Genomic DNA, 23,069 nt, shown 5'->3' with positions numbered 1-23,069 from the left:
ATATCTCTGATCCTCAACAATATAAAACAATCTAATTAGTAAACAAAAGCATGATAGATTAGACTAATGAGAGAGCATTCACCCATGAGAGTTATGGGACATGATATATGTGGAAAACCTAGAATAGATGAAAAACCAGTACGAGAAATGTTGCTAGGATCTACTGTCCTAATCGAGTTTCACAGGAAAATCTGAATACAAATGTTTGATGCTTGGTAATCAGATGCGTCCTAGGGTCCACTGCATTTAATACAGATGTGCATTGGATGTAGATTGGCACACCTTGGATTCACATTGGAGGTCGTTGGGGTTTTTCTTGTACAAGATGGTGTATATTTGAACTATCAATTGGCATTTGGCATTGATCAATGATGAAGTATTATGTTATGAAATGATTTAGTTTTACAATTTCGTATATATTTTTGATTTTTCTAGTGTGTGTGTATGTGTGTGTGTGTATATATATAAACACACTCATGTAGCCAAATGTATCCACTTATTTGGTTCTTGTACCAGCATCTATACTTGCATCTGAACTGACAACTTCGTCCTTGGATGGTAGTATTGCCATACTGCATTTTATTTTTTGTTCACTATCTATCTTGTATGGCATGAGTTGGAATTGACTGAATTAATCTGCTATTTTGGTGTTGATGGAATTTAATTTGCATTCAGTATTAGGTAATGTGGCTAGAGCAATTTTATGATTGCTTTAAATTATAAGCTTTTCGACTTTCCAATAATTCTTTCCAATTTTTTTTTCTTTGTTCTCATTCTTAATCTATATGCTCACCTTGCCCATTCTAGGATTTGGGTTATCAGATTGAGTTGATTGCAAAATGTTTATTGGGACTTGAGCTCGTGCCTTGAGAGGGTTATCACACAAGTACATTGTTTGTTGGAGGACCCCCCAAAAAGGAAGATTTTTGCTAATTGGGAATTTTTTTTTAAGTCTTTACATATGACTACTATGGAAAATATGTCAAGGAGGATTGCTATATTTTCTATAGAAACAATTGCGGCAAAGATGTGACTAATCATTTTTTGCGTACATTGATGTCATCCGTGACCTCTAGTCAAAGTTGGGCCTTTTGAGTTAGAGTAGCTTAAAGCTTTCAAGTACCACAACAACAAATGCTCATAGATTGAAGCTGGCCAAGGTCAAGACAATTGGAGAAGCTTATTACTATACAACTATAATTGGAAGAGTCGAGAATAAAGGGTGAATTGGACAAGTCTCTTGCTTCATAGAAGAGTCCTTCCTTGGACAAGAATGAACCATCCAAGACAGGTGAATGTTATGACAAACACAAATATAACAACCTATTTTCTTGCAAAAAGCATTGTGTTCACACAATCTAGAAGTGGTACAGAAAAACTTTGAAGTTGTTTATCTCTAAGCAACAATACCAATGACTGCTTTTTATGAAGAAGCATAAGGCCCATTCCTTCACAAATGTGGGTGCAAGGGTAATTGATAGACTTCTTGGACAATGGTGGAAACATCAAGAATCTCATCTTTGGAGCATTTATCAAAGGGTTAAGTTTTCCAACAATGCCTCACTTATAATCTCATATTTTGTGATGGATATGCTTTTGTAGTGCCAAAGGTATACATATCACTCTCCAATGCCACTTTTCATATGCTATTCATCCTTTGTGAGAGGAGCTAGTTTATATTGCAGTGTCAATTGATTCTTGTTATATAATCCCTAGGCATCCATACAAGCATCATCACCAAGATGTGTATGAAGGTAACACTAGAAGGATCACCATATTTGTGTTTGCTATTGAATATTGGATTATTGAAGTGACTTCATGCCTTAAACACATTGCACAAACTCTTGACCTTATGACACATGTCTCTTAGTGTAATCAAGATAATTGCAAAGAAGGTGTCAATAATCACACTTTATCATGCAAATGTGCATGCTATCCTAAGTCACTCACACAATATGGTACAATCTTGTATGCAGCTCCTTGTATCATGCACCACCCACACCATGCTAGGTACCATGTTACTAGTACATACAATTGCTTGCATCATGTGTGAGTCATGCAACAATGACCAACACATCATGGAACATTGACAACCATTTGCAACTCCTTGTTGTTTCATTGACACAACTCTAGGTATCATACAATTTAGTTCAAAATACATCCTACACATTATGATAACCTTTTCTATCAAATGTTCTTGTGTAGTGCCAAGGACCATGTTTCACAATTTCAAAGATAACCCTGTTTATGTTCTGTGCAACATTTATACTTGCACAAACTGACACACATAAGAACATAGTCCAAAAACTTAATGTTATACCTTGCACACTGTTCCAATATGGTGCAGCTTTTGAATATGTTCCATGTTAGGACACCTATTAACATGATGAGCTATGTTCCCCGAGGACGTGTACCCGGCCTAAAACCCGGCGTTTCGGGGACGGGGGGGGGCGGGTATGGGACATCCCCCAGCTGTCCCCAAAAAGTGAAAAAATGCAGGGGATGTCTCAGAAACTTGGGGACGGCTGAGGGAAAAAAGGGGGATGGCCAGAAGTACCAGATACGGAAAGGGGACGTCCCCTTTATGTATCAGGTACTTCTGGCCTTCCCCCTTTTTTGTTTGCATAAAATTTAAAAAGTTTAGCATAATTTTTTTTTTAAAGCCTCCAACTTGGTCGGCCAAGTTTTCCCCACCCCTCCAAATGCCCTAAAAGGCAGTAGAGGCAGAATAGGAGCAGCAGGCTACTTGATTTTTCTATGTTTGTTTTTTTATGTTGAACATGAACATGATTATGATACATTGATACTTATGACTTTATGGCAGCCCTCTGCCCTTTGGGCCTATAGCTTTGGACATATTTTGATTTTGATTTTCAGATTTATCATTATGACATTATGATATTGACAATTGTTAATGTTCATTGTTCAGTGTTCATTGATATTGATATGCATTTTGACAATTGGGTACTAAAATCGGATATTATTTCTTAGATGGCATTCAAATGTTGTATTTTATGGTTCTATAATGTTTAAATGACATGCTCATATGAATGACATGTATATTTGCAAATTTCAATATATATTTAAAAATTTTCCTATATATATATAGCCATCCCCCCCCCTCCCCAAAATTGCCAAAAAAATTTGCCGTCCTAGAAACCCGTTCCTTTGTCCCCTACCATCCCCGTATCGGAAACTTGGGGGAACATAGATGATGAGTAATTAGGAGTCAATCCAGCAGGAGGCAGAGATTCACATGGGCTTTCAACTATCACATTGTTTAACTCCCACAGGGAACCTTTCACTTCCTTGGCTTTGTAACCTACAGATAGTTATCTATGTATTTAATTAGTAAGTAGATATAGATGAAAGATATAGGATAGATAGGAGAAAATGCATAACTATACATCTCCTTCAAGAGTATGCCATGTCCATGACATGCAAGCTAATAACATTCTTGTTCTAGTTCTATTGTTCCTCTTTTTCCATACTGCCATTTCTTTATTGGTTTTGAATGCATACAACACATCTAGATCCTTATCTAGAGTGTTGTCCTCTAGGTCAGCCTAGGATTTAGGTCAATTACCAAATAGAGGAATTGCATCTATTTTCCTCCCTATTACTCTCATATGGGGTGTATAGTTCCATGAGGAGTAATGGGCATGATCAGGTACCTACGTTTATCTTTCAATTGATATATTGGCCAACCTTGACCTTTCCTTATGCTACTAGGTCATCTAGAAATTTCCTTTTTCACCCTCAAGAAGAATGAATCAAATATTGATTATACACAATTTACATAAATTGAGAGTATACCATTAAACACAATCATGTTTTATACACACAAATAGGGATATATAGTTTGACTTGCTATCTTCTAGGAAACCATCTCGAGTGCAGTACATTGAGGCAATTTTTTACTTCCACCACATCATTCTATGCATGGAGACAATCTCATACATTCTGGGAATACCTAAGTAGCCATGTATTGTTGCAATCATTATTTGGAAGACATCCTAAGAGTTAAATTTTAAGGCAATTGTCTTGAGAGCCTCCTAAGTGTTCCACACTCTCAAGTCAACCTCCTTTATTTTGGTGAATATCTTGTGAGTTGGAAAATTTATGCAGTATCAGTCAAGCTTTGGAACATCGTGACAGTTTCAAAATTTGAGCCTATTCTTCTCACTTCTCCTTGTAGCTTCCTTCAAAGACACAACTATACACCAGTAGAGTGTAGACAACAAGAAGAAAATTCATGGTAATATAGAATAGGAAGAGAGGTATATAGAAAATAAGCGCACTTGGTCCTCTTCTGATTTCATTACCTTGACTATTTTAACATTTTGTTTTATGATTTCCCATTGTTGAAGTTTGAATATCTCCCTTCTCCCATTCATTTTTTCTCTTTCTTCTTTTGTTGAACTCAAAATGTACTTTGACAAAAGAGCAAAAGAAGGTGAATGAATCTATCATCCTGCCTCAACCATGAGTAGCTTCACGTTTTGCTTGCCGACTCTCTAAGGAAATATGTTCCTTCATTGATCAGACTTGGTGCTATCAATGCACATTATCTTGGATAAATGTTGTGAATGCAAAATCCTCAAAAAGGGATTGAGGTCTTACTCAATTAATCCAACTTCTTAGGTCTAAAAGGAATAAATCTAAATTGATCTACTACTATCGATCTTGGCAGTTTCTTTGGTTCACAATGAATTCACACTAATTGAATGGGTCTCATTTCAAACACAATAGCTATTGCCATAGGTCAATTGAGTTTCTAGCTGAAGAAATGGGAATTCTTCTCTGAACCTCTTGCTCTTGTACTAGTTTGGGAGACTTCATTGTATTAGATGTAGGATCTCTATCATAATTTGGTGCTAGTTTACTTCATTAATTCGACAACCCAAAAATGACTCAAAAGCTGAACAAATCTGTTCAACACATGAGAAGGAATGAATAGAAGGACATCTGCCATGTTTGTTTGTTGAGTGTTGCTAGACATTAAATCTCATTTAGTCAATGAAATTAGATTTAGTGAATTGTTGGAATAGTAATTAATTGTGGAAATCACCTAGTGTTAGACCAAGACAGATGAATATTGAGCACAATTGGTTCTATGAGAAATCTATTTCTTTTCACTCAAGAAAATTAAGAGAAAAATAAATAAAGTGCCTCGCCTTTTTCTCTACATAGCATTGGTCATCATTTCAAACACAATAGCTATTGCCATAGGTCAATTGAGTTTCTAGCTGAAGAAATGGGAATTCTTCTCTGAACCTTTTGCTCTTGTACTAGTTTGGGAGACTCCATTGTATTAGATGTTGGATCTCTATCATAATTTGGTGCTAGTTTACTTCATTAATTCGACAACCCAAAAATGACTCAAAAGCTGAACAAATCTGTTCAACACATGAGAAGGAATGAATAGAAGGACATCTGCCATGTTTGTTTGTTGAGTGTTGCTAGACATTAAATCTCATTTAGTCAATGAAATTAGATTTAGTGAATTGTTGGAATAGTAATTAATTGTGGAAATCACCTAGTGTTAGACCAAGACAGATGAATATTGAGCACAATTGGTTCTATGAGAAATCTATTTCTTTTCACTCAAGAAAATTAAGAGAAAAATAAATAAAGTGCCTCGACTTTTTCTCTACATAGCATTGGTCATCATAGCAAGCACTATATATGCCATTGGTCGCTTAAGGAACTCAATCGAGAACTGTAAGATGCCCCCTTGTTCAAATTTCTTATCTTGGGCTCACAAAAATTGTGTCAAACAATTGTCAAGCATGCTGCCAATATAGATCTCTGAGTTTGTTTGTGTTTTATGTTTGTATTTTCAGTTTTCTTTACCATTGTGGTATCTTATATAATAATTGTTTGCAACTTAGTTACCCGGGTTTGCTGTTTTGGCCCAAGAACCTTGCCTGGGTTCAAACAGGTTTGAAATACGGGTCTGGTTTGACCCAGGTTTGATCAGGGTTCAAATTTCCCTAGGCTGGTTCAAACCCACAGTCCAGAATTTGAACCCGGGCGAATTTTGGCTGCCCAGATCGAATTTGGGACAAATTTGGGCGAATTCTATATTTTCTGAGTTCTGGTTGCCCTAAAACGTGAATGTAAGTAAGTTATTTTGGCTTCTAACATCATTTGTGGTTTGCAAATAGGTGATTGAGCAAAAGAAGTTTGTGCAAGGTGGAGTTTACATCATATGATTTTATGATACTCTATGCTTCTAGGCTTCATATATATATATATGTATAATTTTTTATAATTTTTCCACTTTTTTGTACAAACGAACCCAAACAAACCCAAAACCCTTTTTAAAATTTTGCTGTACCAGTTAACTGGTTCTTCAAACCTGTATTTTGAACCGAACTCGAACCGGTAACTAAGGTTTGCAAAATAGATGAGATAATAAAGAAGACAATGCAGAACATACACAACTCTTCAACTTTATTAATTTCTTTCTCAAGCATTACATGACTGTAAAGAAAACATAGCAAACTTGATATTGTTCTAGTACAAAATAAATATATTTGCAGACGTGTAGTAGTGTTTCAGACCAGATTTGGGTGATGATTGTTGCCACACCTTTCTTGTCAGCTACGTGTTACTCCAGCACGGTCTGGTCATTACCAACTATACGAGATGCCCAGTTACAAGCCCAGTAATGCCCGAGATTGCAGAATTATTCCCTCCAAATAAGACTACTACCAATGATGAGCTACAGTAGTGGAGGTTTTTTCAGTTGCAGGTGTATATATTATCCCTTTGAGCAGATTTTAGTCCTCAGATAAACCCATGCTCTATCCCAGATGAGGTATGGCACACTAGAGATCAAACCCAGTCATGTATGATAACCCATTTTCTGTAATGACTGTAACAGATGTGCAATTTGAACTGCAGAGCAGTTAACACTGTCAATCAACCTAGAATGACACCTTTAGTGCTGATTAATGGCGGATTTAAATCCTATACAGCACCCTAACAACAATACTCTAGGTTTTGTGAACACCTTGCCTTGACTTCCAATTTATACGATTACTTTCCTGCAAGTTACAGATCTGTACGACTTCTGTACAGACCATCTGTAACTTCCAGTCCATATGGTTCCTTATCAGATTTGTATGGGTAGCAACTACTGATTACAAGCTGTTATTACACCCAGCTAGGATATTGTAAAGATATAAAGCATTACGAGTTCATTTATTTTCAACTCCTCAAATCAATCACTTGCAACCACTGAGATGTCATAAATGAAGTAACAAATATATTATGCAAAACAGATTGTTACCTTTTAAGCTCAAGCAAATCACGAATCCTCCTGATTGTGTCTTTCATCAGCAAAGAGAATACTAGTGAAGAGGATTTCCATACTCCAAGCCCCAAAATAGGAATCCTCCTTACAATTTCTCAATTTCATCTATTTTTCGAAGCATGCTGCAAGAGAGCTCTTCAATCTCTTTTATAACAATTTCTAAGAACTTTTTCACTCATCTTCACAATTTGGGATAAAAAAAATCATTTTTTTGAAATTTCCTATATTTCCGAGATTTTTCTTTTTCTGCCCCTATCTTCTTGCAGATGCTTTTTCGTCCCCTACTTTATAGCGATTGCTTTTTCTTTAATATTTTTATGCCATATAACATGATTTTCTTTCACTTAAGTCCCCACTAACTTTTATATCTGCTTCCCATGTATTATAGAATAAAGGGGTCCATTTAATTAAATATTTCTTACAAACTATAGACTATGCATTAATAAAGTTCAAATAATAAAATTTAACTCTATAAAAGGCTCTATTAATGCATAATAAATTAGATCAATGGTAAATAAATGATCTTGTCGATATTGAGCAATTTACCATCAGCACACCACTGCACTGAAAGTCCAAATATAGCCATAGTGACATACTATAAATATTAAGTATGCTCAAGCGTCAAAACTGTCTCAAAACCCTTTGGAAAGGTCTGCAACTGAAACTGCTCAGGCCAAATATCATCAAGATCCCTTAGAAGTCTTGGTTAGTGTACGGGACCATGGAGAAATCGGCTAACCGCAACATCACACAACATGTGCTTGAAAAGGGGACATTACAAGAATATAGGCAGTGTAAAAGTATTTCACATCTTTTGGTTTGTTGGACCTAGTGTAACCTTATTCAGATTTTGGCATCTTTAATGAAATTTTGAGCTAGACTGGTTGGATATTTTGCAACCTACAGTTTTAGGTAAAATCTAGTCGCAAAATAGGATGACTAGCCACAATGTGTGAGACAGAGTCTCTCCTACCTTAAAGGGAAGGCTCTCCCTTCTCACTGTTCCTTGGATCAACTCAAGGTAACCAAGAAGTCGAGAGATTTCGTAAAAGGGTATTACCAATATTCTTCCCTCATAACTTTTAGGAAAGAATCCACTTACCCGTGGAGCGAGTAATGGGTCAGATTAAATCTCTAATTACACTTCTATCTAATAGTTGGAATTGGTGATATTGATAAACCAACACTAACTCAAAGGCTAGCTGAAAGTGTACCGATTTGGCTCAATGGCCGGTTGTAATTTTAGATGAATAAGCTTTACTATTGGGGCACAAAGACTTCATAAAGTAAAGATATCCTAATTACTTTGTGAATTAAGAAAGAGATATAAGCTATAGACAAAGCTTTTAGTCTATATATCTCTACAACTGCTCCCAATCAAAGCTTTGGATCCGGTTGCTTTGTAACTCTTTTTTAAACTCAATTGTCAAGAATGCAAAACAACATGTGAATCAAAGACAACAAATGCAGATATTAATCAAAGCTTCTAACTTGCACAATTAACAATTTCATTCAATCAAAGTTAAGTCTCAATTGATTCTTTGTATTCACTTTTCTTTCAAAATGGCGCTACACAATCGAAGTTATGCTTGCACAATTTCTCCAGAGTTCTCTTGCATACAATAAAAAATAGATTTTACAATAGGAGAACACTCCTTTATATAGGCAAAAGGAGTTGAGAAAAAGATGGAGAAAAAAGTGGGAGCAACTCAACCAACTTTGACTGAGTCTAACTGAAAGAGAAATTATTAGATTACATGTCATTACACATGCAACTTGTATTACATAATTTCATGCAATACATCCTATTTGATCTACAAACATAAAAATAAAATAACAATCCTAAAGATTGTTCTTTATTGCCTTAAATTTGATGATAACATTATGCACTGTAGGAAGATCAAAAATCTCCATTGTCTTTGATATGCCTTCCATTCTAACTGCATCGACATATGCTTATTTCATAATCTTGGAATTTGCCGCTAGAGAATCTTGCAAGTGCTTTGCTAAAGATTTATACAAGGCAAACTTGTTCATTGTATGAGAACCAAAATCTTCAAAATCTAAATCAGCATTGATCCTGATTGTATATTCTTAAGTTATCCCTTCAACTGCACCCAAACTACCATGTTCATCAAGAATTTGGCATCCTATTGGTTCTAAGTCACACGTGATCCCAACTTCTATTGGCTGACAATCTTCTAAACTGGCATGCAACTTTGTTACAAGCTTTCTCAGTGTCTCTTCCTTGTAACCCACGAGTCCTTAACATCTATAGAACATTTCAGAAGATGGAAGAACGTCACACGTAACCATGGCATCTAGATCAGATTTAGCGATCTCATCCCAATCATTCAGAATTTCTTTCAAAGTATTAGCTTCCTGAGCCAAAGATACAGACAAATCATGTATCATTTCTTCAACATTTTTGATACGTCCAAAAACTTTGGTCGTATTTGCAATGACTTGTACTCCTTCAAAAATGATTTCTCCCATCCAAGACTTTACATCTTTTACTATCCTTTTCTCCTTAGGGGTCTGAGATACAACAATTGCATGTTGTGAGGATTGTTGTTGAATAATCTCATTTAAGCCACCAACCTCCTTGAGCTGTTTTTTCTTTTCCCATAATTCATGATTGCTCTTTGACACATTAGCAAGTGCGTCTTGAGCATCCTATAAGCAACCCAGTCATGACTGTTTCCCTACCTCTACCTTGGTAAATTTGTAATTAGAACGAGTAAGTTCTTCAACTGGCTTGTTCACCAATGGCTCAACAATTTCAACAAACTTGGTCTTTCCAGAATCAACTAAGATCCTTGAAACAATCTTATCTTTCAAAGATTTGGACTTAGTTTTCTTAATAGGAAGGTCATCTGGGGGCATGACAACCTTTCTTCTCTTCATTGTGATCTTTCTTATCTATGCAGGCAAACTGAAATTTTCATCTGTGGAGACCATTGGCATTAATTCTGATTGTATCTCCATTTTGGCTGAGCAAAATTCAATTTGCACATCTGAATTCATAGGTGCATGATAAGAGGATTCTGTCATGAACAACTCAAAACCAGTCAGGGATGTGTCAAGTTGAGAAGCTTGACCTTCTATAAGAGTTGGAAAATCCTCCTTAGACACATTCCCTAAATGTTCATATTGTTCAACTGTTAAAATGGGAGGAGCTGTTGAAGATATAGGCAGAGCCAATGTATTGACTTCTGAGGTCAGGATGGAAGGTGTGAAAAAAGTGCAAAAAGAATCCACATCATCATCTATCGTACCCAAAAAAGGCGCTTCCTGCATGGATGGTTCATGAGTTTATGCAGGTCTCGAAGGAGATATGATCATGACTTCTCCTTCTTCCTCCTCATCTTCTTCATCAAGTTCTTTGTCTGATTCTCCATCTGACTCTTGAACTTGTTCATGTATCTGAGATAATTTAAATCCCTTTCCACTTTTTAAAATTTGAGAGATTTCTTTATATCAGAAGAAGATGCTCCATCTTTACCAGGCAATTTCTAATTGCGACTTTCTTCCAGGAGGACCAAAACTTCCACAACTTTGGATTGACCCTTTTTAGACCTTTGATTTTCAACCACTTGTTGGTGTTTGCCAGAATGTAATTGAAATCTATCAAGGATAGATGTACCTTCCTTTGGCTTCCATTAAATAGGGAAAGGGCATTATTTATCAAAACCAACCTGATGATATTCTAGTTCAAGAATATTACCATCATCTTCAACTTGGAAATCAGATGGGATCTCAAGCATATTAAGATCAATGATTTACTACAAAGTCAACTTGTAGTTGTCCATTTTCATTATATCGAACTCCATCCGCATGTCAATCCAAATATCTTCTATACGATGGACATAAGTAAATGCTCTCTTGATTTTTGAATTTATCTCTCTATAATCAAAATCAAATTTGGCTTTGAACTTCTTCAATGTAACCAACTGAAGTTTTGCTTCCATGGCCTTTGCTTTGTGTACATAATTTATTATGTAATGACCAATCACCAAGGGCTTGGCAGAAGAAATACCAAAACCTGGTCTATGAAGAGCATGTTGATTAGATTGAACCTCCATGAGTTGTCTGGCCAATTCCATTAAAATGATCCTACAAATACAATACTTAGGTAAGGTATATGGTTCTCCTTTGAAGTATCCAACCTTCAAATAGATAAAGGTTGAAAACTAGATAAAGATGCAACCATATTGATTAACCTTGTCCCAAGCCCCATCTGACACCCTTTTGACAGACAACTGCTTTTCAAATAAACATTGAAACTGTCTAAAGAAAGTATCCTGAACTCTTCTGTAATGGTATTTACTATTAGTCAGAGTAATTTGATCATAGCATTCCTAAACTGGAATTTGAAGACGGTCTCCTTTGATAGAAAGTCTAGAAAAAGATCCCATAGCAGTAGTAATATAGACAAGATGAGAATTCATGTAGAATGGTGCTGATGTTCCTATATTGAGCAACTACTCACAAAGCGCAGTGCTGATTCAAAATCATTAGAATCTTTGAGATCGCATATTTTGCTGAGAAGAATAATTAGGTCTTTGTATTCCGGCTTGAAACTATATCTGTGAATGGTTTTTGGTCATCTTGAGAAATTGTTTCTCTTGGAATCCAACCAATATAGATTAACATACTTCTGATAATTTCCCTTATTTGCATTCTATATCTCCAAAGATGTCTCTTTGGTCAAATCCACATGCTTTGCACTCTGCAGCACTTTGAAAATCTGCTCAATAACCTCATGATCAAGGCTTATAATAACATTACCATCAACATCCTTGATGGTTTTTGACTTCGGACTGAGCACATCCGAGAACAAATTCCGGTTCTAGGGCAGCCATAGGAAAAGAAGACACCAAATACATATTACTTCTTTTGATGCATTTCATTTCATGACTAATAGGAGCTTCTATCCGTTGCAAGAAATCGGTCATATTTAAATGCCCAATCTTTGTATCTGACACACTATCAAGAATAGATGTAACCTGAGATGGAATTGCGTGAGCCAACTCTTTATCATATTGATATTTCATTTTTCCTTTAGATCTTGTAGATGGGGGCATCCCTTGTGCTTGTGCTGCAACATGAAAATTCCAAAATGTGAACACATTATCAGAGGATATTGCTTCCATAAAAGCATCGATTCTTGATCAAGAACAAAGCGTCGGAGAATGGATTAGACACTTCAATGATCTAATGTGATGATCGTGAAAAGAGATAACATGCATATGTGAAGGTTGGAGTATGGCTTGGGAGGATGAAAATATGAATATGCTGTAAGACATGAAAGTGGAATGCATCGGAATGTGTGCAAATGATTTTTTTTGACTTTTAAAAAGTGACTGTAAGTCAAAAACGGGTTTTCAAGATGTCATTGCACAAAAAGTGAATTACATGTATATGTGACATGCAATTAGGATTGAAAAGTGAGCTTGCATGTAAATGTAGATGAAAAGTGAGTTTGTATGTAATTGCATGGAAAAGATGAGATGCAATGTGTCGTGGCATGAAATGAGAAATTACATGTAGTTGCTCACCAAGTGTAATGACGAATATGGAAGGAATAAATGCAATGTGCCTTGGCATGTAATGATGGAGGTGGAATGAAAAGATGCACTTGCATTCGTTGATGGAAGATGGAGTGAAATGAAACGTGATCAAGTTCTTGGGAAAGAACTTGCAACTTCTTCCAAATGAAAAAAAACAAAAAAACAAGCAAGCAAACAGGAAAACAAACACAAAAGAAACACGTACCTTCGGTTTGATACACAAACATGTCAAGAGACAAGTGGATTCACAATGCAATTTCGAATTTGGAGTTTGGGAAAAATCCAAAAGTGTGAAAATGAGAGTGAACATCAAATTTGAAGAGAAAATACACTTTTCATGGCATCTCTATCAACAAGTGTAATATATCGAGCTAAAATATGCAATAGAATAGCAAGATAAGTATGAATTAATGAATAAAATTGAAAATGTCCACTTGTTGTTAATGATCCAATAATGAAGGAGGAAGAAGCTCTAACTTTGAAAAGTTCCAAAATAAACTTTGATTTCTTCCAACTTTCAATGAGGAATAATTAATGAGCTGCAGATGAGGTGTTCTTCATGCCCATATCAAAAAACGTGGTCAACAATGATCAATGCATGGAGCGGTTTTGGTAAAATGCATATGCTAAACCCGCTTTTGATAAAAACGTGGTTTCTAAAGGGCATTACATGGAATGTTATTGTCTTTGGAATGCAAAAACGTGGCCCTCAATGCATTTGTTATATCATAGAAAGCCAAAATGACCCTCCTTTGAGCAAAAATGTTGATTTAAATGCCCAAATCTGGGTATTTTTGGCCAAAAATGCAGCTTTCAATGCATAAAATGTAACTTTTTTTTGCAAGAAGAATCAACGCCTAAAGCATGAGAATGCTTGGACTTGCAAAAATGCCTTTAGAGGAGAAGATTTCAAGAGATTTCATGGTGAAATCTGAGATTTCTATGCAAAAACGTGTTCTTCAAGGGCAAATGCATGAAATTTTGTTTTCAATATTCAAAAATGGGTTTTTGGGAGGCAAATGCATGCTCTTGAAAGCAAATCTCACCTTTTTGGTGTGAATGCATGTTTTAAAATATGCATCCAAGGCAAAATGCACCTTTTTGGTGTCATTATATGTTTTCAAATTTTCAAAAATAACCTCCATAAGGTAAAACACACCTTTTTGGTGTCATTACATGTTTTAAAATTTGCATGTCTCCCCTTTTTGGTGTGATGGCATATTTTAAAACATATGCAATTGCATTTTTTTGGTGCATTTACATGCATTTTCACTTGAAATAGCACATTTTGGGTGCAATGACATATTTTGAATTAAAATGTGCTTGTAGACATATTTGCACAATTGAAGTGATGAATTAAGCGTATGTCAATTTAATTTTTTGAATAAATATTACTCAAATGAGACATTAATATTTACATTCTATAGTTAATATAGTATATGCAAATATTAATTTAAAAGTAAAATTTACTAGAGCACTTGATTTAAAATTCAAAAAAAAATCAAACTATATAAACTCTTGCACCACACATCACTGAAATTTTCAACAAAATTTGCCAAGAAGGGTTTTCGAAAGATTGGACAATCAGCCTTGCAATACCACTTTTTAAGAGTGGTGATGTTAACAATCCCTCCAACTACAGGACTATAATGATCAATCCCCTCTTTGCTAAACTTTTTGGTAGCATGATAGAAACTAGGATCAGCAAATGGGCAGAAGAAAACCATAAACGTGCTAAAGGGCAAGCTGGTTTTAGGCCAAAGCACTCGACAGTGGATCACTGTGTCACTTCGAGACACATTATTGAAAAAGAATGGGAGAAAAAGGAAGAGGTATTTTGTTGCTTTGTTGACTTTAAAAAGGCTTTTGACACCGTCCCGAGAGACAAGCTTTGGTTTAGGATGGAAGAATTGGGGATTCCTATGCATCTCAGAGCTGCTGTTCATAGGATGTACGAAGAGGTGAAAGTTAAAATCAGAACTTCAGATGGCATTTCAAAATGTTTTAGGAGCGATATCAGGGTCAAACAGGGCTGCCCTTTATCTCCTACTTTGTTTGGTTTATATATTGACAAACTGGAAGAGTGGTTAAACATGCAAAAGGGTGAAGGCATTCAGCTAGGTGAATTTGTTATAAAGCTGCTCCTATATGCGGACGATCTCATTTTAATTGCCAAATCTGCCTATGGTTTGCAAGATCATCTATCTTCTCTTGAGCGCTTTTGCGGAATGGTGGGGATGCAGGTCAATATCAGCAAGACTAAGGTTATGATTTTCTCTAATAATAAAAAACAACACCAACATGAACTTTATTACAATGGAAATGTTCTTGAAGAAGTTGCGGAGTATAAATACCTTGGCATCGATTTCAACAAAAAACTAAGCTGGTCTAGCCGCAGGTATAAAAGGATATTAGGTGGGTGGAAGGCTTTTTATGCTCTTCAGAATAGGTGCCGTGAAGCAGAGTTGTGGGATTGGAAAACTATTCAAGCCTTGTTCGGTCTTCTTGTGCTGCCAGTTGTTCTTTACGGGTGTGAATTATGGGCCAGCAACACTACTATAGCACAATGGAAACAAATCGAAGGAATCCAAAAGCGCTTGATCACAAGCAAGTTTAAAATCAAAAGCACTGTTCCATATGATATCATGCTAAGTGAAATGGGGGCTGCTCCTATTGAGGCACTTGCTATGGTTCGCCTTCTAAGTTATCTAAAAAGAATAAAAAAAATTGAAGAGGATAGATGGCCTAAAGTGGTCTTTAGTGACACACTATGTCAGCGAAAAAGGACATAGATGCAACAAAACATCAAATGGATGAGTAAATGGAATATTCAATTCAATATGTGCCCCACAAATAATAAAGAAATAAAGGTCTTTGTCATGGAGAAATTCTACAAGAGAAATTGGAGAAGCGAGATCGGAAGGAAGAAATTATATTATATAAATGAGTTCAACCCCGCTTGTGATCAACTCCAAAAAGCATACATAGGAGCCAACATTTCTTGGAGGGCTAAAATTCTTATTGCTCAGTTGAGAACCAACTCTCACCAACTTCGTTGTGAGACCGGACGTTGGAAGAGGCCAAAGGAGGCTTGGGAAGAAAGAATTTGTAGATTCTGCAATTCTGGGAAAGTGGAAACTAAACAGCACTTTATTTTAGAATGTGAAGCCTACAAGAGTAGTAGAGATAAATTTGCGGATACTATATGTGACAGTTCTTGGCATAACCTATTCAACGAAGAGTACATTGAGCAATTGGGTGGACTCATCATCATCCTACACAAGCAACGAACATTGTTACTTAAGTCTGCTTGAGTTGTCTTGCTGTCCCTAGGCTATTTTTAGCCTCGTGGACGTTAAAATTTTATCTATCTATCTATAGTTAAAACTTAATATAATCACTTAAGTGAAAAATCAAAAAATAACTCAAAAATATAACATAAAGTGCACTATAGTTACCTTAAGTGAAAAATTGAAATGATAAAGTAACTTAAAAACATAACATAAAATGAATTCATGTTATATTTTTCAAAAAGCGAATGTCAACTTAAAAATATAACATGATATTTTTAATGCGTGCAGTTGCACCTAAAAGGTCCACTTTTTGGGCACTAAATTGGTCATATCTTTTGATTGCCAACTCCGATTAAGCTCTAAGATAGATCAAATTGAAGGGAAAATTGAAAGCAACGACTTGAGTAAAACCAAAGGACCAAAAGCCAACAAACACACACTCAAAAACGAGAAAATGGATGTTGAAGACCTCAAAAATCAAGCATAGGCTCAAAATAGAGAAACTAAAAAGACTTGACAAAAGCCTCTAGTAAAAGGATTCATCATATTAATTGGAATTGATTGGTTTATCAATACTGACCAATTAAATAATGAAACAAACTTAGAGAAATGCGAAACTAAGTTGAAAAAGTTTTGTACTATTACCTGCATTTTGTGGTGACAAAATGCAAGACAACATTATGCAATCTCAGTTAGATTCTACTTAATAATATGAACAACACATCCATTGATTTGAGGGATCATTTAATGTTGGAGAAGGGAGTGCTCAAGCTCATATTAAATGCTTATCTCTTTGTTGATATGAGCGATTTTCTTTCTTAAAAGCTTCAAGCTTTACTGGAACCTTGTTGTGTGACCTACTTTGTAGCCTTTTGTCAATGGCAATCCCATTGTAAAACATGGACCCAAAGGTTTTTAAAATTAAGAACATTTCAATATAAAATTACTTTTTGAAACTTGAGCTTAGAGGGCGTTTTAACTTGTATTTTCTGGCTTATAAACATTCATTGGGCAGTATGTTTACCCATTGATTATAATAAAAAAATTGGATAATAAATTATTCAAGTTTGAGAAACATATTTGTATTGACAAAATGCCTTATGAAAGTGCTTGAGCCACACAAAAAGAAAAACAATCCGCTATGTACATAATCTGGTTCTTCTGTGAGGGGATCAAGAACCTTGTTTGGTTATTGTCCCAAACAAAGGTTAAGTTTACAAATGTTTTCTCAAAACATCTTTATAAGTTGATTGTAAATCTCTAGGTACATGTTTCACTCTGGTTGCACTCTTTGGTTTAGTGAAAAATTAGTATCTTGATCCTTTTTAAATTAGTGTTAGTAGAAACTAACTCTAGAGACAGAGAAAATTAGTGTGACCACTCTGTGACAAATAAAAAAGAGTGTATAACACTATGCCAATATCAGAGTAGCTAAAAAATGCTATTTTTACTATTGAAGTTCTGTTCTAGTGAGATAGCCTTCTTATCATTCTAATGCCAATTAATTTTTTATTGTTAAAGATTTCATTTGATCCTGTGTTTAACTTGTTTCTATAATAGGTATTTCTGGGACTCACGAAAGTAGCTACCCGTTTCTTGAATTTAAAAAATGGGTCTGAAAGAGGAAATATTACTTGGCATGCAGATAGGAGCAGTATTTAAGGATTATGTAAGTGTTTAGTGGTGTTAATTTTGGTTTTGTAGTAAATGCCCGTTTCTTATGGTTTATAAAATTATAATTTTGCATCATATAGTTTGTCTTAGTATGTATATGATAAAACTCGATTTTTTTTATCAGAAACTAATAACGACTTACTTTATTTGTGATTCAAATTGGTATGAATTAATTTCATCATTAGGTGTTACATAAAATGGCCATTCTATCTTGTCCTGCATATCCTTTGTATCAAATATCAGCTCATCAAATTCATTTATTTGATGTTAACCAATACTTTTCAAAATCATAGGGATGTTAAAATCTCTTTTACATAAACATAGGGTAAATAAACGAAAAACATAAACATACAAAATCTACCCTAGATATAAAGAATTTGCAGTGGAATGTTTAATAAAAGTTGGCTGGTCACGAGCATCATAAGGGAAAAAGATCAAATCTTGGTTTTCCACTTTAAGACAACTTTGTTTTTGGTTTTTCATGTTGTAGTTTTCAAGCCTTGTATCTCATCCTATGATTGGTTTATTGGGTGGAAAGTGGTCTTGACAATATTTGTATTGAAACTGTTTATTTTCCAGTAAAAATCATGTAGGACTAGGATCATATCAGATGGTGGATAGGGTCTTTGACTTTCTTTACATTTCATATTCTTGTGTCTTGTATTGCATGCACATCATTATTTGCACAAATTCTTGGAAACCCTTCTAGTTGTAAATGTTGAAATCAGCAGAGCAATCAACACACTCTATCCCAGTTCATATCCATTTTATCGTTATTACGGATTTGGCATGACAACCTAAATATGAATATCTTGCAGCAGTTATCTTGTCAATAAAGAAGCACTCTTTGGCATCCTTGTTCCATGTTAAAGAATAGTGGGCATAGTAGGTTCTTTAAAAGGTTGGTAAACTCATTGAAACATTGTGCTAGTATATTGAATTATTCCATAATAAGATCAACTTTTGATTTGTAACAAAAAATAGCATGCTCTGTCCACTTATTAAATTTTACTAGTAATAATTGAGCTTTCTCATCATGGTTTCAAAAACTTAACCAATGATAATTCCTGATTTGATAAACTCCTCATAGGTGGTGAAATTTGTCCTAGATGCCATGATAGAGGGAAAACTCTTCTGTCATTTTCATCCAATACTTGATCCTGCCCCATTCTTTGTGAATGTATTCCATTGAGTTTGAAGCTGTATTTTAGTATCGTACTGAATTTGAACACTTAATTCTTGTAAGGATTTCAGCTGGGTTCCTTGATGATCATCTTGAACATTTGCCACAGCTCATACTAGTTGACCTTAGCAACATTTAATTGTTGTTATAGAATATTCTCTTGATAGAATCTTTATTCATACATTCATTCCTGGTCTCTGTGAGCATGGGGAAACAATGAAAAAAGATTAAATAGCGTGCTAACTAAATTAGACTATGAAATGGTTATTTTGAAGGGAGCTAAACCTAGTTGTTGTGTTATTTTCTAAAATTTTATGTGCATTGTAAGCACTTTAATCTGGTGGCATGAGATCCTGAAATAGTTTTTTTCTATCCTTTCATAGTCATGGTACATGCCATCATATAGCTTTGATATATTCATGCATTATGGCATCTTGAAGGAAAAATAATTACAGCTTTTTGTGTGCTTACATTTTGGCATGAATCAAGTCCACATCTATATATGGAAGAGGTTTTGATTGATTTGCACCCCCAGTTCCTGTTGGTCATAGCATTGTAGTAGAAAAAATGTAAGCTAACCTTTAAAGTTGCCAATTGTCTACTTCCTAGAGGGTAGTTGGATTGAGCTTGTGAGTAGGTGTTGGTCAGGCTTGTGTTCATTGTTTGCTAGTGGTGAGATGCATCTAAGTCTGATTCAAAATTATACATTTGCAAAAATCCTCTCTTCCTTGAACTGAATGGGGCAGCAAAGTGATCTTTTTATCTTATCAATGCATATAGGAAATTGGCTATATTCTAACCTCAGTTTTTTTACATTTGTAATGTTATAGTAGAACTTGAAATATAGGCAACAAATAGTGTTTTTCTTTCAATTTTTTGGATTAGGTCAAGATATGGAACAATACATATTAAATAAAATAATTTAAAAATTTTTATTGTATATTACCACTCATTAAACCTTTTAAATGTCATTCATTTATTCATGATCAGAGTTACAGATAATTTGTAGTTTCTGGTAGGCTGCTATATTTATTGTGTACATGGGTAGAAAGTAGTCTGACTTCTTTTGTGCAGTTCATAGTTCTTAAGAATCAATCCCCATTTTGGATTATTCTTACAATATTTTGTTTTATTGCTTACAGAAGGGCAGAATCAGCTCCCTTGATTTCCATCGAAAGGAAGATCTTTTGGTTACAGCTAGTCATGATGACTCAATTCGCCTTTATGATACAGCTAATGCTGTGTAAGAAGTTTTTCCTTTCTCCAAAGCATTTTTTTTTAGTGGAAGATGAATTATGGATTTTCATTGCATCACATATAATAAGCAATATCAATTTAGATTCTAAATCGAGATTGTTTGCATTACAATATGCAAAAGAATCAACATAGCACTTTCTATAATAAAAAAGTGGTGTGCATGACACATGGTATTGTATAAATTGAAGTTTTTTTGATTCATTATCTACTAGCACACAATAACTTTGTTCTGTAGGCTCAAACTAATCCTGAGCACTTACGGTGTTTTTTAGTCAATACCTTGAATGCAGGTCAGCAAACTCTCTCTCTTTCTCTCTCTCTCTCTCTCTCTCTCTCGTAGGACATGTGTGTATAATGTCCCCTACGGGAACCTTAATTTGCCCTAAATTATATCTTAATCTTGAACCTTTTAAAGTTCAATCCAAATCATTCACTGCCATTAAGGAGTACCTATGAGAGATCATACAAGGCACCTTTGAGCCCATCCAACAAGTTCAGGGGCCCAAAAATACAACCGCCATATTGCCTCCTACTTAACTCTCTGGAGTTTAGGGGCACAACAGTACAATTGCCATATTGCCTTTTGCTTAACTCTTTGGAGTTCAGGGGCGCTGGAGCACACCAGTCCTTTGATCTCCAACTTGACCCAAATGGATATTTGGCTACTTGCTCTCCTTGTATGTACCATATCTCCCATCCATAATGGTATGGCCAATTGGATGAAAATTATAAAGGAACCTTTATCCTAACTAATTATAATTTATATACATATACACATACATATACCAAGGTTGCACGGGGTCAGGGGTACTTGGGTACTTAGGGTAACGGTACTAGTACGGGATGACTATTTTTCAAAATAGGGGACAGGGTACTTGTGTACGTCAAACATTTTATTAATTATATATATATATATATATATAAAATTTGAAAATATGAGTCATGTCAATGGTTTTTCAAAACAAGAATTGTGATAAAGTCTGCAGATGTGATGTATTGTTTTCAGTTTCAGATTTGCAATACGTTTATAATAATAGTATATGCTTATGTAAATGTTTAGATGCATAACAGAGAAGGCGGACTTTAAACATGAATAAGAAGATCATACATCATATAACAATGACATATTGCAAATGACAAACTTCTGACTTGAACAGTGATAAAGTTTACTGTTAATAAGTATTGTATCAAACTGATTACGTATTCAATTAATCTTGATAAACAACAAGCTGATACACAAACAAAAATGCAAAACAAAAATAAGAAATCTTATTCAAGGTCCTTAGCTATGGTGCTTTCCACTTAGCACCTAGTACTTGGGGTACCTGTCCCCTATACTTGGATACGCTTCCCAAGGGTGTGGGTACGCATACCCATGCAACCCAGACATATACATATAAGAAATCATTATCCCTAATATAATTCAGATATGATATTCTGTAATTCAGTATTGATCCATAGATAAGTTTGGTAGTGAACAGATTTGTCACTTTCAATGCTAATACCTTAGTGCGCACTAAAGTATCAAATCCAACCAACTGTTGAGTCACCATAAAACAAACCTATGGGTGCTCTTTGCTTATTTTACAAGGTAATACTACCTAAAAAGATATGAAATGATTTAAAATATGGTATGCCTTTAACTTGAAGGCAAGGAAGAAAACTAACATTTGTCCATAAGTATCTAAGGATATGTGAAATTTAAAAATTAAGAGAGTGAAAATGAAGCAAAGTCCCAACAATTCACACATTTGCCTCAATATTCAAAATTAATAAACATGTGAGATTCATTCGTAAATGTACGAATGCCAAGGTACATAGTCATCAGACACTCATGTTCCACAATCCATTAAACAAACCATTACGACCTAAACAATTAAAAGCAACCTGAAAAGATGACAATCATGAACAGGATTGGTAATGCAAAGTGAAATTCCTTATATTCAGATAAAAGGGCAGAAATCAAAGTTTGTTTACTCTATAGATTTCTATTCAATCCCCATGTGACCCCCCCCCCCGACACACACACACACACACACACACATACTATCCCCAAGATAAACCATTCATCTTTTAAAGAGACCGTTACAATATGGGGTAGACAAAGCAAACTTTTCAAATTGTTACCAAGGTTTACCAAAAAAGAACTATACATAATATAATTGAGAATCAAGATATAGGGGCTTCATCAATCCGGATCATACCTAGTAAGTCTTGCACACTGTCAAGAGGTTCACTTGGTACCAAATTGCCTTCCCTTTCTCTAAGCATGTCATGCAGTTCTGCTTTATCTCATTCTTCTAGCTCAAAAAAGTCACTTTCGTAGCCAACATAACTTGACTTAAATTCCCATGCGGTTACAAAGAGGCTCCAAATGATATCAAATTGCTTATTTTTTTCTGCTAAATCTAGCTGAAAGATTGGTTGAGGATTTCCATTCTAGACATCATCATTCATAGGGAGTCCCATTCTAGAAAGTAGAGCTAGATGTTAGTGGTAACATGCACAAAATGTCTTTAACAACAAGGTGGTGACATTAATTCAATAGTCTTTAGTTTTGACTCGTTTTCCATCTATATCTATGTGACACCTTGGCAAACAAACTCAACGAAACTAGGAATTAAATGCTCCATATCACCTTCCCTGTTACCAACTTCGGCCATTGTCATATCAAAGGTCCAGATAATAAAATTGAGATTGAACTTCCCTTGTTCCATCTTTGAAAAATCATCATGCCTCGCTAAGGGCATTGTTGGGTGATCTTT

At 35.1% G+C, this 23,069-nt stretch overlaps 1 protein-coding gene across 7 annotated transcripts in view; it reads left to right on the top strand.

Annotated features, from left to right (window-relative positions):
* The window catches only part of LOC149542987 (Transducin/WD40 repeat-like superfamily protein), a 131,280-nt gene that overhangs the window by 9,922 nt on the left and 98,289 nt on the right, over window positions 1-23,069 (top strand). For all 7 annotated transcript variants that reach the window (XR_016355575.1, XR_016355576.1, XM_089797910.1 and 4 more), the window contains exons 2-3: window positions 17,751-17,859; window positions 20,190-20,290. Coding sequence is in view for 5 of the 7 variants with exons in the window: in XM_089797910.1 (XP_089654036.1) it covers window positions 17,800-17,859; window positions 20,190-20,290 (161 nt within the window). In the remaining 2 variants the exon portion in view is untranslated. The remainder of the gene's footprint in view (window positions 1-17,750; window positions 17,860-20,189; window positions 20,291-23,069) is intronic.

This window comes from Cupressus sempervirens, chromosome 8 (genome assembly GCF_028749045.1).
Source record: "Cupressus sempervirens isolate cs-2001-9-10 chromosome 8, ASM2874904v1, whole genome shotgun sequence".
Classification (NCBI taxonomy): domain Eukaryota; kingdom Viridiplantae; phylum Streptophyta; class Pinopsida; order Cupressales; family Cupressaceae; genus Cupressus; species Cupressus sempervirens.
The sequence above is the reverse complement of the archived record's forward strand: the minus strand, read 5'-3'. Positions and strand labels throughout refer to the sequence as shown.